Raw genomic sequence first — 16,921 nt, 5'->3', positions numbered from 1 at the left:
TTTGTCACGGAGGACTGATTGGACCAATTGCTTCAAAACATTGTTGAAAATAAATGCTGCTCTCATGGAATTGAATGACTTGAGCACTACTGAAAATTGCTATTACCATGAGAAAAACTATCCACTGCCTATTGTTCCCATTTGTCAAATTAAATAAAAGTTATTTGTGAAGCCCATCTTACATCAGCTGATATCTCAAAGTGCTGTACAGAAACCCAGCCTAAAACCGTAAACAATTTGTGTAGATGACACTGACATCTGGAGAATATTAAAAGTGCACAAGTTTGAGCATGTGAACGTTAGGACTATGGGAAAAATATTGAATCAGCCCCATTTGGCGGGCAAGGTGGGCTAGCCCACACCAGCCCACAACACGGGCGAGCCAAAAACACACGGGCTAGCCCACACCACACGGGCAAGCCCACACCACACGGGCTAGCCCACACCACACGGGCTAGCCCACACCACACGGGCAAGCCCACACCACACGGGCTAGCCCACACCACACGGGCAAGCCCACACCACACGGGCAAGCCCACACCACACGGGCAAGCCCACAACACACGGGCTAGCCCACAACACACGGGCTAGCCCACAACACACGGGCTAGCCCACAACACACGGGCTAGCCCACAACACACGGGCGAGCCCACAACACACGGGCGAGCCCACACCACACGGGCGAGCCCACAACACACGGGCTAGCCCACAACACACGGGCTAGCCCACAACACACGGGCTAGCCCACAACACACGGGCTAGCCCACAACACACGGGCTAGCCCACAACACACGGGCTAGCCCACACCAGCCCAAAACACACGGGCTAGCCCACACCAGCCCAAAACACACGGGCTAGCCCACACCAGCCCAAAACACACAGGCTAGCCCACACCAGCCCAAAACACACAGGCTAGCCCACACCAGCCCAAAACACACAGGCTAGCCCACACCAGCCCAAAACACACGGGCTAGCCCACACCAGCCCAAAACACACGGGCTAGCCCACACCAGCCCACAATACGGGCTAGCCCACACCAGCCCAACACGAGCTAGCCCACGCCAGCCCAACACGGGCTAGCCCACGCCAGCCCAACACGGGCTAGCCCACGCCAGCCCAACACGGGCTAGCCCACGCCAGCCCAACACGGGCTAGCCCACGCCAGCCCAACACGGGCTAGCCCACGCCCACGGGCTAGCCCACACCCACGGGCTAGCCCACACCCACGGGCTAGTCCAACACCCACGGGCTAGTCCAACACCGGCTAGCCCACACCAAACCCAGCTAGAGGTGGGGGCTGATAATATTTAGGGGCGTGGTTTACACAGTTATTTTGGTGCAAACAGAGTGTGTCGTTCCAGCTTCAGTGGTCTGTTGTGTGATGGTTGTGAACATGATGCTGTTTTATCAGACTTCACACAGTGTCCACAGCATCAGGAACACCTTCCTTATGTTGAGTTGTTCCCCTTTTTCATGAATAGCATACCACTCAAAAATGCTAACCTCCCCTGTTATTGTAATGGTGAGAGGTTAGCATGTCTTGGGCGTATGATATAAAATGCTAACCTCCCCTGTTATTGTAATGGTGAGAGGTTAGCATGTCTTGGGTGTATGATATAAAATGCTAACCTCCCCTGTTATTGTAATGGTGAGAGGTTAGCATGTCTTGGGTGTATGATATAAAATGCTAACCTCCCCTGTTATTGTAATGGTGAGAGGTTGGCATGTCTTGGGTGTATGATATAAAATGCTAACATCCCCTGTTATTGTAATGGTGAGAGGTTAGCATGTCTTGGGTGTATGATATAAAATGCTAACATCCCCTGTTATAGTAATGGTGAGAGGTTAGCATGTCTTGGGGGTATGATATAACATGCTAACCTCCCCTGTTATTGTAATGTTGAGAGGTTAGCATGTCTTGGGCGTATGATATAAAATGCTAACCTCCCCTGTTATTGTAATGGTGAGAGGTTAGCATGTCTTGGGGGTATGATATAAAATGCTAACCTCCCCTGTTATTGTAATGGTGAGAGGTTAGCATGTCTTGGGTGTATGATATAAAATGCTAACCTCCCCTGTTATTGTAATGGTGAGAGGTTAGCATGTCTTGGGTGTATGATATAAAATGCTAACCTCCCCTGTTATTGTAATGGTGAGAGGTTAGCATGTCTTGGGTGTATGATATAAAATGCTAACCTCCCCTGTTATTGTAATGGTGAGAGGTTAGCATGTCTTGGGCGTATGATATAAAATGCTAACCTCCCCTGTTATTGTAATGGTGAGAGGTTAGCATGTCTTGGGTGTATGATATAAAATGCTAACCTCCCCTGTTATTGTAATGGTGAGAGGTTAGCATGTCTTGGGTGTACAGTGCCTTGCGAAAGTATTCGGCCCCCTTGAACTTCAGAGATCCTCACTGAACTTCTGGAGAGAGTTTGCTGCACTGAAAGTAAAGGGGCTGAATAATTTTGCACGCCCAATTTTTCAGTTTTTGATTTGTTAAAAAAGTTTCAAATATCCAATAAATGTTGTTCCACTTCATGATTGTGTCCCACTTGTTGTTGATTCTTCACAAAAAAATACAGTTTTATATCTTTATGTTTGAAGCCTGAAATGTGGCAAAAGGTCGCAAAGTTCAAGGGGGGCGAATACTTTCGCAAGGCACTGTATGATATAAAATGCGAACCTCCCCTGTTATTGTAATGGTGAGAGGTTAGCATGTCTTGTGATTATTAAATCAAATGCTAACATCCCCTGTTATTGTAATGGTGAGAGGTTAGCATGTCTTGGGGTTATGATATAAAATGCTAACCTCCCCTGTTATTGTAATGGTGAGAGGTTAGCATGTCTTGGGTGTATGATATAAAATGCTAACATCCCCTGTTATTGTAATGGTGAGAGGTTGGCATGTCTTGGGGGTATGAGATAAAATGCTAACCTCCCCTGTTATTGTAAGGGTGAGAGGTTAGCATGTCTTGGGGGTATGATATAAAATGCTAACCTCCCCTGTTATTGTAATGGTGAGAGGTTAACATGTCTTGGGGGTATGATATAAAATGCTAACCTCCCCTGTTATTGTAATGGTGAGAGGTTAGCATGTCTTGGGGTTATGATCTTAATGCCTCTGTAATCATGTATTTTACCTATAGAGATATAACCCCATGTGGCCTGTGATGTCATAAACCTTCATCGTATTTCATTGGGTGCTCTTACCCTTCTCTGTATGTCCCTCTCCCTCTTCATTCTCAGCCACCTTTATCCAGACAGAGGCAGAGAACCCAGAGGCCATGTGTGGCCAGCAGTTCTGCCCCACCAGAGGGAGGTGTAACGGGGCAACGTGCCACGGAGAGGTCCTGAGATGTCCTGGTTCCTCTCTTCCATCCCCCTCCCTGCGTCCCGGGGACAGCTTCCCCCCCTTCCACAGCATCCCGACCCCCTTCCCCCCCGCCCCCCCATTTTGTCGGGAGCCAGGGGAGGTACCGCCAGGGAAAGATGCGCCGCCGAGGATCATAGGATAGGAGAGGAAGTAGAGAGGTTCCATGTCCACGTTGGCCTGGACGATCTGGAGGACGCCTTTCAGTAGGATGTCCTGGGGCAGAGGAGACGTTATAATAGTGTGTGTGAAAACTCTACATTCTACTCCATAACCTAAACCACCTGCTATAATCTACGCATACACCTAAACTACCTGCTATAACCTACCCATAACCTAAACCACCTGCTATAACCTACCCATAACCTAAACCACCTGCTATAACCTACCCATTACCTAAACCACCTGCTATAATCTACGCATACACCTAAACCACCTGCTATAACCTACCCATAACCTAAACCACCTGCTATAACCTACCCATAACCTAAACCACCTGCTATAACCTACCCATAACCTAAACCACCTGCTATAACCTACCCATTACCTAAACCACCTGCTATAACCTACCCACAGACAGACGGCCCACCCACAGACAGACGGCCCACCCACAGACAGACGGCCCACCCACAGAAAGACGGCCCACCCACAGAAAGACGGCCCACCCACAGAAAGACGGCCCACCCACAGACAGACGGCCCACCCACAGACAGACGGCCCACCCACAGACAGACGGCCCACCCACAGACAGACGGCCCACCCACAGACAGACGGCCCACCCACAGACAGACGGCCCACCCACAGACAGACGGCCCACCCACAGACGGCCCATCCACAGCCCTAACCCTACAGGGGAAAACATACAGACAACAGGGAAACGGAGTAGAAAGGCTAACACACACTGTGGTCGGTGCTGTTTAAGATGTGTCTACGAGCACGGCCTTATTTCTATTACAGTGTATTGGATGACTCTCATTCATATTCCATTCACCCAGTTCAATGTAACAGTGACAGGTTTAGGTTACTGTCATTCATATTCCATTCACCCAGTTCAATGTAACAGTGATAGGTGTAGGCTACTACATGATACTACATGATTCACCCATGCACCCATCATGAGGTTGCTACAACATAGTCTACAAATTAACATTAATAATGTAGGTGCACACAGGGTGAGAGAAATTTGAGTAATCAAGGTGACAGACAGCAACACATTCAATACCATCTTGCATAGTCTTGCCTGCATCTAGCTGTGTGGGATAGCTTTAGGTAGCACTGAAGTCAACGTACCCAGAGGAGGACGGAGAAGAGTTTAAATCCAGCTTCACCATGGTGCTACCCTACAGAGTGCTGTTGAGGCTACTGTAGACCATTACAAAACACTGTATTTTAATTGGTATTTGGTGATGTGAATATATTTAGTATGGGTGTATTTAAAATGTCTAACTTTTTCAAATGTTTCACTATTTGTATTTTTATGACATTCACTGTGGAAGATAGACATCTCCTTCACTGTGGAAGATAGACATCTCCTTCACTGTGGAAGATAGACATCTCCTTCACTGTGGAAGATAGACATCTCCTTCACTGTGGAAGATAGACATCTCCTTCACTGTGGAAGATAGACATCTCCTTCACTGTGGAAGATAGACATCTCCTTCACTGTGGAAGATAGACATCTCCTTCACTGTGGAAGATAGACATCTCCTTCACTGTGGAAGATAGACATCTCCTTCACTGTGGAAGATAGACATCTCCTTCACTGTGGAAGATAGACATCTCCTTCACTGTGGAAGATAGACATCTCCTTCACTGTGGAAGATAGACATCTCCTTCACTGTGGAAGATAGACATCTCCTTCACTGTGGAAGATAGACATCTCCTTCACTGTGGAAGATAGACATCTCCTTCACTGTGGAAGATAGACATCTCCTTCACTGTGGAAGATAGACATCTCCTTCCTCATTTGAGGAGCCTCCACTGCCACACACACCACACACACCACACACACACACCACACACACCACACACACCACACACACCACACCACACACCACACACCACACACCACACACACCACACACACCACACACACCACACCACACACACCACACCACACACCACACACCACACACACCACACACACCACACACACCACACACACCACACACACACCACACACACCACACACAACACACACAACACACACCACACACACCACACACACCACACACACCACACACACCACACCACACACCACACACACACCACACACCACACACCACACACACCACACCCCACACACACACCACACCCCACACACACACCACACCCCACACACACACCACACACACCACACACCACACCACACACCACACCACACACCACACACACCACACCACACACACCACACCACACCACACCACACACACCACACACACCACACACACACCACACACACCACACACCACACACACCACACCACACACACCACACACCACACACCACACCACACACACCACACACACCACACCACACACCACACCACACACCACACACACCACACCACACCACACACCACACACCACACACACCACACACCACACACCACACACCACACCACACACCACACACCACACCACACACACCACACACCACACACACCACACACACCACACACACCACACACACCACACACACACCGGGTGATTCATATTCATTTGATCAAACAAAGGGCGGAGGATATTGAAACAGGGGACATGTGTCATACTGACAACTAAGGTTAAAGATAACTGTGTGCATGTCGAACCCAAAGGAAAACAGGGTTTACAGGACAACAGTCCAGGAAGACCTGAGGAGCTGTTTGAACTGAGCCAGCGGCCAGATAAATTAACACAGCCACAGTTTCCCCATGTATAAGAGCTGCAGTGAAAAGCTAGCTCCCTCAACAGCAGTACAATAATCTATAGTAACTAGCATGCTAGCTCCCTCAACAGCAGTACAATAATCTATAGTAACTAGCATGCTAGCTCCCTCAACAGCAGTACAATAATCTATAGTAACTAGCATGCTAGCTCCCTCAACAGCAGTACAATAATCTATAGTAACTAGCATGCTAGCTCCCTCAACAGCAGTACAATAATCTATAGTAACAAGCATGCTAGCTCCCTCAACAGCAGTACAATAATCTATAGTAACTAGCATGCTAGCTCCCTCAACAGCAGTACAATAATCTATAGTAACTAGCATGCTAGCTCCCTCAACAGCAGTACAATAATCTATAGTAACTAGCATGCTAGCTCCCTCAACAGCAGTACAATAATCTATAGTAACTAGCATGCTAGCTCCCTCAACAGCAGTACAATAATCTATAGTAACAAGCATGCTAGCTCCCTCAACAGCAGTACAATAATCTATAGTAACTAGCATGCTAGCTCCCTCAACAGCAGTACAATAATCTATAGTAACTAGCATGCTAGCTCCCTCAACAGCAGTACAATAATCTATAGTAACTAGCATGCTAGCTCCCTCAACAGCAGTACAATAATCTATAGTAACTAGCATGCTAGCTCCCTCAACAGCAGTACAATAATCTATAGTAACTAGCATGCTAGCTCCCTCCACAGCAGTACAATAATCTATATCTATAGTAACTAGCATGCTAGCTCCCTCCACAGCAGTATAATAATCTATAGTAACTCGCATGCTAGCTCCCTCCACAGCAGTACAATAATCTATAGTAACTAGCATGCTAGCTCCCTCAACAGCAGTACAATAATCTATATCTATAGTAACTAGCATGCTAGCTCCCTCAACAGCAGTACAATAATCTTTGGTAACTAGCATGCTAGCTCCCTCCACAGCAGTACAATAATCTATATCTATAGTAACTAGCATGCTAGCTCCCTCAACAGCAGTACAATAATCTATATATATATAGTAACTAGCATGCTAGCTCCCTCAACAGCAGTACAATAATCTATAGTAACTAGCATGCTAGCTCCCTCCACAGCAGTACAATAATCTATAGTAACTAGCATACTAGCTCCCTCAACAGCAGTACAATAATCTATAGTAACTAGCATGCTAGCTCCCTCCACAGCAGTATAATAATCTATAGTAACTAGCATGCTAGCTCCCTCCACAGCAGTACAATAATATATAGTAACTAGCATGCTAGCTCCCTCAACCGCAGTACAATAATATATAGTAACTAGCATGCTAGCTCCCTCAACAGCAGTACAATAATCTATAGTAACTAGCATGCTAGCTCCCTCAACAGCAGTACAATAATCTATATCTATAGTAACTAGCATGCTAGCTCCCACAACAGCCGTACATTAATCTATAATAGCAAGCATGCAAGCTCCCCCAACAGCAGTACAATAATCTTTATATATAGTAGCTAGCATGCTAGCTCCCTCAACAGCAGTACAATAATCTATAATAGCAAGCATGCTAGCTCCCTCAACAGACGTACAATAATCTATAGTAACTAGCATGCTAGCTCCCTCAACAGCAGTACAATAATATATATCTATAGTAATTAGCATGATAGCTCCCTCAACAGCAGTGCAATATTCCATAGTAACTAGCATGCTAGCTCCCTCAACAGCAGTACAATAACCAATAATAGCAAGCATGCTAGCTCCCTCAAAAGCAGTACAATAATCTAGTAACTAGCATGCTAGCTCCCTCAACAGCAGTACAATAATCTATATCTATAGTAACTAGCATGCTAGCTCCCTCAACAGCAGTAAATAATCTATAATAGCAAGCATGCTAGCTCCTACAACAGCAGTACAATAATCTATAGTAACTAGCATGCTAGCTCCCTCAACAGCAGTACAATAATCTATATCTATAGTAACTAGCATGCTAGCTCCCTCAACATCAGTACAATAATGTATATTATCATGTCCATACTGTATAAACAGACAGACTACCTAAAACACCCTTCGTGTCCATTTGTTTTTTAAACAGACTACCTAAAACCAACCAAGCCATAAGACTCCTTAACAGCTCATCAAAGGGCTACCCAGTCACTTTAACGCTACCTACAAACTTTTGTTATTGACCAAATACTTATTTTCCACCATAATTTGCAAATAAATTCATTAAAAATCTTACAATGTGATATTCTGGATTTTTTCTCTCTCATTTTGTCTGTCATAGTTGAAGTGTACCTATTATGAAAATGACAGGCCTCTCTCGTCTTTTTAAGTGGGAGAACTTGCACAATTGGTGGCTGACTAAATACTTTTTTGCCCCACTGTATGTAGCCTCACTATCGATACGATAGTGATAATTGGTTGTTACTCACAGTGGGCGGATTCTTCTCCTGGAAGAGGCGGATCAACAGGGCCAGTTCCTCGGCTGTGATTCGTTGGCTCATCATGGCAACCAGCAGTTCCACCAGTACCGTCTGGCAGTCTTCATAGCTGGAATCCGATTGTGACAGAATGCTCTGGAAAGCAGTCAGAATGGTCTTCACCGCTCCCTGTGAGCAGTAGAAGAGGAGGGGTTAACCATAATATTAGGGAGGAAAGACACGAGACAGATGGCCCAGTCTCTCCTGGTTCCTGGACAACTGATGACATGCAACAAACAACAACATCCCAGGTTCTGTTTTGTTGTTCCAAGGGTTCAATTGTCTTTATCCAGGCCACGTGCAGGTAGTGGTATAGGGGATGAGAGGTAGCCAGCATAATAACCTGATGGTAAAGCAACGCAGCGTTGCGGGGGTTGGCCCTCACGGCCCCCAAGAGGCTGTGAAACACGTGACCCAACACCTCCAGATCAGGTGACCCTGACGCCAGCAGCTGGAGCTCCATCAGGCAGATCTCTGGGAAGAGAAGAACGCCACGACCCCCTCTGCCGGGGGACTTCGCCGTGAACGCAACGGCTCCACCCAGCCCGGCCCCCGCTCCGCCCGCTGAATCCACCTTCACACCTGTCAGAGGAAGAGCAGAGACAGACATGAGACATTGACATGACACACACACACACTATCAACACATAATGCTCTACGTGTCACAGAACTATACCTTAGGTATCCACAGAAGACTGTACACACCCACCCTTCATGTCCCTACTGTAGAAACTAACAGACAGACTACCTAAAACCCCTTCATGTCCCTACTGTAGAAACTAACAGACTACCTAAACCCCCTTCATGTCCCTACTGTAGAAACTAACAGACAGACTACCTAAAACCCCTTCATGTCCCTACTGTATAAACTAACAGACTACCTAAAACCCCTTCATGTCCCTACTGTATAAACTAACAGACTACCTAAAACCCCCTTCATGTCCCTACTGTAGAAACTAACAGACTACCTAAACCCCCTTCATGTCCCTACTGTAGAAACTAACAGACTACCTAAACCCCCTTCATGTCCCTACTGTAGAAACTAACAGACTACCTAAACCCCCTTCATGTCCCTACTGTATAAACTAACAGACTACCTAAACCCCCTTCGTGTCCCCACTACATAAAACTGAGTTAGTCACAGAGCTGCTGGGCTCACTGCAGGCTGGGAGGGAGTCCCCTAGTGATTTACAGCAGACCAGCTCAAAAGGCTCTCACTAACACACGACCTTCTGGAAGATTCACCCTCTCGCTCTCCTTTCATCATCCTTTTTCCCTCCCACAGTTTCGCCATCCCTCTCTCTGAGTTGAATAATGAATATCTGTTCCACCAAAACACAGTCAATCCCCTGGACCCAGAACGTCATTAGCTACACTGTTAATATACACTGTATATGCATTTACAGAGCCTTAGGAAAGTATTCAGACCCCTTGACTTTCTCCACATTTTGTTAAGTTACAGCCTTATTCTAAAATAGATTAAATATATATATATATATATAAATCAATATACACACAATACCCCATAATGACAAAGCAGAAACAGTTTTTTTTTTAGAAATGTTTGATAATTTATAATATACAAAAACTGCAGTATCACATTTACATACAGTGGCAACACACAGCATGTGAACCCTTTGGAATGACCTGGATTTCTGCATGAATTGGTCATCAAATGTGATCTGATCTTCATCTAAGCCACAACAACAGACAAACACAGTCTGCCTCAACTAATAACAACAGACAAACACAGTCTGCCTCAACTAATAACAACAGACAAACACAGTCTGCCTCAACTAATAACAACAGACAAACACAGTCTGCCTCAACTAATAACAACAGACAAACACAGTCTGCCTCAACTAATAACAACAGACAAACACAGTCTGCCTCAACTAATAACAACAGACAAACACAGTCTGCTTCAACTAATAACACACAAATTATTGCATTTTTCTTGTCTGAGTTGAACACCCCTGGGGTACAACAGAAAAACCAATACACTTCGATGTGTGTGTGTGTGATATGGTGTGTGTGGGTGTGTGTGTGTGTGTGTGTGGTGTGTGTGTGTGATATGGTGTGTGTGGGTGTGTGTGGTGTGTGTGTGTGATATGGTGTGTGGTGTGTATGTGTGATATGGTGTGTGTGTGTGTGTGTGATATGGTGTGTGTGTGTGTGTGAGATATAGTGTGCGCGTGAGTGATATGGTGTGTGTGTGTAGGTGTGAGATATGGTGTGTGTGTGTGTTTGTGTCTGTGTGTGATATGGTGTGTGTGTAGGTGATATGAGCGTATCTGTGTGTGTGTGTGTGTGTGTGTGTGTGTGTGGTGTGTGTGTGATATGAGCGTATCTATGTGTGTGTGTGTGTGTGTGTGTGTGTGTGAGATATAGTGTGCGCGTGAGTGATATGGTGTGTGTGTAGGTGTGAGATATGGTGTGTGTGTGTGTTTGTGTGTGTGTGATATGGTGTGTGTGTAGGTGATATGAGCGTATCTGTGTGTGTGTGTGTGTGTGGTGTGTGTGTGGTGTGTGTGTGTGTGTGTGAGATATGAGCGTATCTGTGTGTGTATGTGTGTGATATGAGCGTATCTATGTGTGTGTGTGTATGTGTAATACTACAGAATATGAGTCACAAGGATGCTCCCATGAGGCCGTGGTGCTGCTGTGATGTCAGGACTCAACAAAGACTGGATTCTGAACGGAAAGAGAGAGACCGTCACCATGACAAAGAGATGCTCAGTCTGCTGTCTGTCATGCCACACACATCTGACACACACACAGCAATAGTCACATGACGCTACAGTCGGTCAACACAGGGGTTGTGTTCATTAGGGATCCGGTACAACATTTTCTAAACGTTTTGAAACAGTAGGACAAGTACAGAATCTACTTGCTAGATATTACTGCACGGTCGGAACTAGAAGCACAAGCACTCGCGTTAACATCTGCTAACCATGTTTATTTGACCAATACAATTTGAATTGATTACAAACTATTTAACCAGGATAGAGGCTTCACAAACCTGTTGCTAAGAAGCAACTGAGGGGAAACTCTGACCTGATGACCACAGTGTGGTCTCGAACTTTCCCAGAGCTTTTTAATCATTAAGACTACGAGACCAACCCTGGAACCACATACTAATATATCAACTCTATAAACAACAACAGACACAACAGCTAAAGATAGATAGAACGCAAGGAGAACTCCCATGCTATATGCTGACAAACATCTGTCCCCAGGGCTCCCACAGGAGTCCAGGGGTTCTAACCTCCTCTCCCTCCCCCACAGTAGTCCAGGGGTTCTAACCTCCTCTCCCTCCCCACAGTAGTCCAGGGGTTCTAACCTCCTCTCCCTCCCCACAGTAGTCCAGGGGTTCTAACCTCCTCTCCCTCCCCCACAGTAGTCCAGGGGTTCTAACCTCCTCTCCCTCCCCCACAGTAGTCCAGGGGTTCTAACCTCCTCTCCCTCCCCACAGTAGTCCAGGGGTTCTAACCTCCTCTCTCTCCCCCACAGTAGTCCAGGGGTTCTAACCTCCTCTCCCTCCCCCACAGTAGTCCAGGGGTTCTAACCTCCTCTCCCTCCCCCACAGTAGTCCAGGGGTTCTAACCTCCTCTCCCTCCCCACAGTAGTCCAGGGGTTCTAACCTCCTCTCCCTCCCCCACAGTAGTCCAGGGGTTCTAACCTCCTCTCCCTCCCCACAGTAGTCCAGGGGTTCTAACCTCCTCTCCCTCCCCCACAGTAGTCCAGGGGTTCTAACCTCCTCTCTCCCACAGTAGTCCAGGGGTTCTAACCTCCTCTCTCCCACAGTAGTCCAGGGGTTCTAACCTCCTCTCTCTCCCCCACAGTAGTCCAGGGGTTCTAACATCCTCTCTCTCCCCCACAGTAGTCCAGGGGTTCTAACATCCTCTCTCTCCCCCACAGTAGTCCAGGGGTTCTAACATCCTCTCTCTCCCCCACAGTAGTCCAGGGGTTCTAACCTCCTCTCCCTCCCCACAGTAGTCCAGGGGTTCTAACCTCCTCTCCCTCCCCACAGTAGTCCAGGGGTTCTAACCTCCTCTCCCTCCCCCACAGTAGTCCAGGGGTTCTAACCTCCTCTCCCTCCCCACAGTAGTCCAGGGGTTCTAACCTCCTCTCCCTCCCCCACAGGAGTCCAGGGGTTCTAACCTCCTCTCCCTCCCCCACAGTAGTCCAGGGGTTCTAACCTCCTCTCCCTCCCCACAGTAGTCCAGGGGTTCTAACCTCCTCTCCCTCCCCCACAGTAGTCCAGGGGTTCTAACCTCCTCTCCCTCCCCACAGTAGTCCAGGGGTTCTAACCTCCTCTCCCTCCCCCACAGTAGTCCAGGGGTTCTAACCTCCTCTCTCCCACAGTAGTCCAGGGGTTCTAACCTCCTCTCTCCCACAGTAGTCCAGGGGTTCTAACCTCCTCTCTCTCCCCCACAGTAGTCCAGGGGTTCTAACATCCTCTCTCTCCCCCACAGTAGTCCAGGGGTTCTAACATCCTCTCTCTCCCCCACAGTAGTCCAGGGGTTCTAACCTCCTCTCCCTCCCCACAGTAGTCCAGGGGTTCTAACCTCCTCTCCCTCCCCACAGTAGTCCAGGGGTTCTAACCTCCTCTCCCTCCCCCACAGTAGTCCAGGGGTTCTAACCTCCTCTCCCTCCCCACAGTAGTCCAGGGGTTCTAACCTCCTCTCCCTCCCCACAGTAGTCCAGGGGTTCTAACCTCCTCTCCCTCCCCCACAGGAGTCCAGGGGTTCTAACCTCCTCTCCCTCCCCCACAGTAGTCCAGGGGTTCTAACCTCCTCTCCCTCCCCACAGTAGTCCAGGGGTTCTAACCTCCTCTCCCTCCCCACAGTAGTCCAGGGGTTCTAACCTATTCTCCCTCCCCCACAGTAGTCCAGGGGTTCTAACCTATTCTCCCTCCCCAACAGTAGTCCAGGGGTTCTAACCTCCTCTCCCTCCCCACAGTAGTCCAGGGGTTCTAACCTCCTCTCCCTCCCCACAGTAGTCCAGGGGTTCTAACCTCCTCTCCCTCCCCACAGTAGTCCAGGGGTTCTAACCTCCTCTCTCCCACAGTAGTCCAGGGGTTCTAACCTCCTCTCTCCCACAGTAGTCCAGGGGTTCTAACCTCCTCTCTCCCACAGTAGTCCAGGGGTTCTAACCTTCTCCCTCCCCACAGTAGTCCAGGGGTTCTAACCTTCTCCCTCCCCACAGTAGTCCAGGGGTTCTAACCTTCTCTCTCCCACAGAAGTCCAGGGGTTCTAACCTTCTCTCTCCCACAGAAGTCCAGGGGTTCTAACCTCCTCTCCCTCCCCACAGTAGTCCAGGGGTTCTAACCTCCTCTCTCTCCCCCACAGTAGTCCAGGGGTTCTAACCTCCTCTCCCTCCCCACAGTAGTCCAGGGGTTCTAACCTCCTCTCCCTCCCCACAGTAGTCCAGGGGTTCTAACCTCCTCTCCCTCCCCACAGTAGTCCAGGGGTTCTAACCTCCTCTCTCCCACAGTAGTCCAGGGGTTCTAACCTCCTCTCTCCCACAGTAGTCCAGGGGTTCTAACCTCCTCTCTCCCACAGTAGTCCAGGGGTTCTAACCTCCTCTCCCTCCCCACAGTAGTCCAGGGGTTCTAACCTCCTCTCTCCCACAGTAGTCCAGGGGTTCTAACCTCCTCTCCCTCCCCACAGTAGTCCAGGGGTTCTAACCTCCTCTCTCCCACAGTAGTCCAGGGGTTCTAACCTCCTCTCTCCCACAGTAGTCCAGGGGTTCTAACCTCCTCTCTCCCACAGTAGTCCAGGGGTTCTAACCTTCTCCCTCCCCACAGTAGTCCAGGGGTTCTAACCTTCTCCCTCCCCACAGTAGTCCAGGGGTTCTAACCTTCTCTCTCCCACAGAAGTCCAGGGGTTCTAACCTCCTCTCCCTCCCCACAGTAGTCCAGGGGTTCTAACCTCCTCTCCCTCCCCACAGTAGTCCAGGGGTTCTAACCTCCTCTCCCTCCCCACAGTAGTCCAGGGGTTCTAACCTCCTCTCCCTCCCCACAGTAGTCCAGGGGTTCTAACCTCCTCTCTCCCACAGTAGTCCAGGGGTTCTAACCTCCTCTCTCCCACAGAAGTCCAGGGGTTCTAACCTCCTCTCCCCCACAGTGGCCCAGGGGTTCTAACCTCCTCTCCTTCCCCCACAGTAGTCCAGGGGTTCTAACATCCTCTCTCTCCCCCACAGTAGTCCAGGGGTTCTAACATCCTCTCTCTCCCCCACAGTAGTCCAGGGGTTCTAACCTCCGCACAGCAACATTAGTCCTAGCAAGCTGTGCTGAATTTGAACGACTGTGATCCATCTCTTGCGTTCGTAAATTATCCACTCCGATTTCAGAGACTTGTCTGAGTGTGCCAGAGAGCAGAATAACTGATGAATTCATGAACGCGCAAAACCCGTTGAATATGGCCGATGTCAGTAAACGTTGGAAAAAAATACAAATTCAATTGTTGCCAGCAGCACAGTTACAGTCACCAACGCTCTGGATAACTTGACCAGCTCTGCTAGGGCGAGTAAAATGGTCAGAGTGAAGTGTTCTCTCATTTGCGTCTGGAAGTAGCTAGCAAGCTAGCCAACGTTAGCGCTTGACTGGCGTTGTGAGGATCAGATCAACCCGACTCCTCAGCCAGAGAGTCTCAATAGTGAGGATCAGATCAACCCGACTCCTCAGCCAGAGAGTCTCAATAGTGAGGATCAGATCAACCCGACTCCTCAGCCAGAGAGTCTCAATAGTGAGGATCAGATCAACCCGACTCCTCAGCCAGAGAGTCTCAATAGTGAGGATCAGATCAACCCGACTCCTCAGCCAGAGTCTCAATAGTGAGTATCAGATCAACCCTACTCCTCAGCCAGAGAGTCTCAATAGTGAGGATCAGATCAACCCGACTCCTCAGCCAGAGTCTCAATAGTGAGGATCAGATCAACCCGACTCCTCAGCAAGAGGGTCCAGTCTCAATAGTGAGGATCAGATCAACCCAACTCCTCAGCCAGAGAGTCTCAATAGTGAGGATCAGATCAACCCTACTCCTCAGCCAGAGTCTTAATAGTGAGGATCAGATCAACCCAACTCCTCAGCCAGAGAGTCTCAATAGTGAGGATCAGATCAACCCGACTCCTCAGCCAGTCTCAATAGTGAGGATCAGATCAACCCTACTCCTCAGCCAGAGAGTCTCAATAGTGAGGATCAGATCAACCCGACTCCTCAGGAGAGAGTCTCAATAGTGAGGATCAGATCAACCCGACTCATCAGCCAGAGGGTCCAGTCTCAATAGTGAGGATCAGATCAACCCGACTCCTCAGCCAGAGAGTCTCAATAGTGAGGATCAGATCAACCCGACTCCTCAGCCAGAGGGTTCAGTCTCAATAGTGAGGATCAGATCAACCCGACTCCTCAGCAAGAGGGTCCAGTCTCAATAGTGAGGATCAGATCAACCCTACTCCTCAGCCAGAGTCTCAATAGTGAGGATCAGATCAACCCGACTCCTCAGCCAGAGGGTCCAGTCTCAATAGTGAGGATCAGATCAACCCTACTCCTCAGCCAGAGAGTCTCAATAGTGAGGATCAGATCAACCCTACTACTCAGCCAGAGAGTCTCAATAGTGAGGATCAGATCAACCCGACTCCTCAGCCAGAGAGCCTCAATAGTGAGGATCAGATCAACCCGACTCCTCAGCCAGTCTCTCAATAGTGAGGATCAGATCAACCCGACTCCTCATCCAGAGGGTCCAGTCTCAATAGTGAGGATCAGATCAACCCGACTACTCAGCCAGAGGGTCCAGTCTCAATAGTGAGGATCAGATCAACCCGACTCCTCAGCCAGAGTCTCAATAGTGAGGATCAGATCAACCCGACTCCTCAGCAAGAGGGTCCAGTCTCAATAGTGAGGATCAGATCAACCCAACTCCTCAGCCAGAGAGTCTCAATAGTGAGGATCAGATCAACCCTACTCCTCAGCCAGAGTCTTAATAGTGAGGATCAGATCAACCCAACTCCTCAGCCAGAGAGTCTCAATAGTGAGGATCAGATCAACCCGACTCCTCAGCCAGTCTCAATAGTGAGGATCAGATCAACCCTACTCCTCAGCCAGAGAGTCTCAATAGTGAGGATCAGATCAACCCGACTCCTCAGGAGAGAGTCTCAATAGTGAGGATCAGATC

The 16,921-nt window shown here is 48.5% G+C and overlaps 1 protein-coding gene across 6 annotated transcripts in view; it reads right to left on the bottom strand.

The window, feature by feature from the left end:
- lyst (lysosomal trafficking regulator) overlaps positions 1-16,921 on the bottom strand; it is a 246,824-nt gene that overhangs the window by 124,240 nt on the left and 105,663 nt on the right. For all 6 annotated transcript variants that reach the window (XM_090201712.1, XM_090201714.1, XM_090201715.1 and 3 more), the window contains exons 17-19: positions 9,088-9,326; positions 8,697-8,873; positions 3,214-3,589 (exon numbers count right to left, since the gene is read on the bottom strand). In XM_090201712.1, the coding sequence (XP_090057838.1) occupies positions 3,214-3,589; positions 8,697-8,873; positions 9,088-9,326 (792 nt within the window). The remainder of the gene's footprint in view (positions 1-3,213; positions 3,590-8,696; positions 8,874-9,087; positions 9,327-16,921) is intronic.

The sequence above is a fragment of the Oncorhynchus mykiss genome, chromosome 16 (assembly GCF_057628025.1).
Source record: "Oncorhynchus mykiss isolate SJ-2025 chromosome 16, ASM5762802v1, whole genome shotgun sequence".
Classification (NCBI taxonomy): domain Eukaryota; kingdom Metazoa; phylum Chordata; class Actinopteri; order Salmoniformes; family Salmonidae; genus Oncorhynchus; species Oncorhynchus mykiss.
The sequence above is the reverse complement of the archived record's forward strand: the minus strand, read 5'-3'. Positions and strand labels throughout refer to the sequence as shown.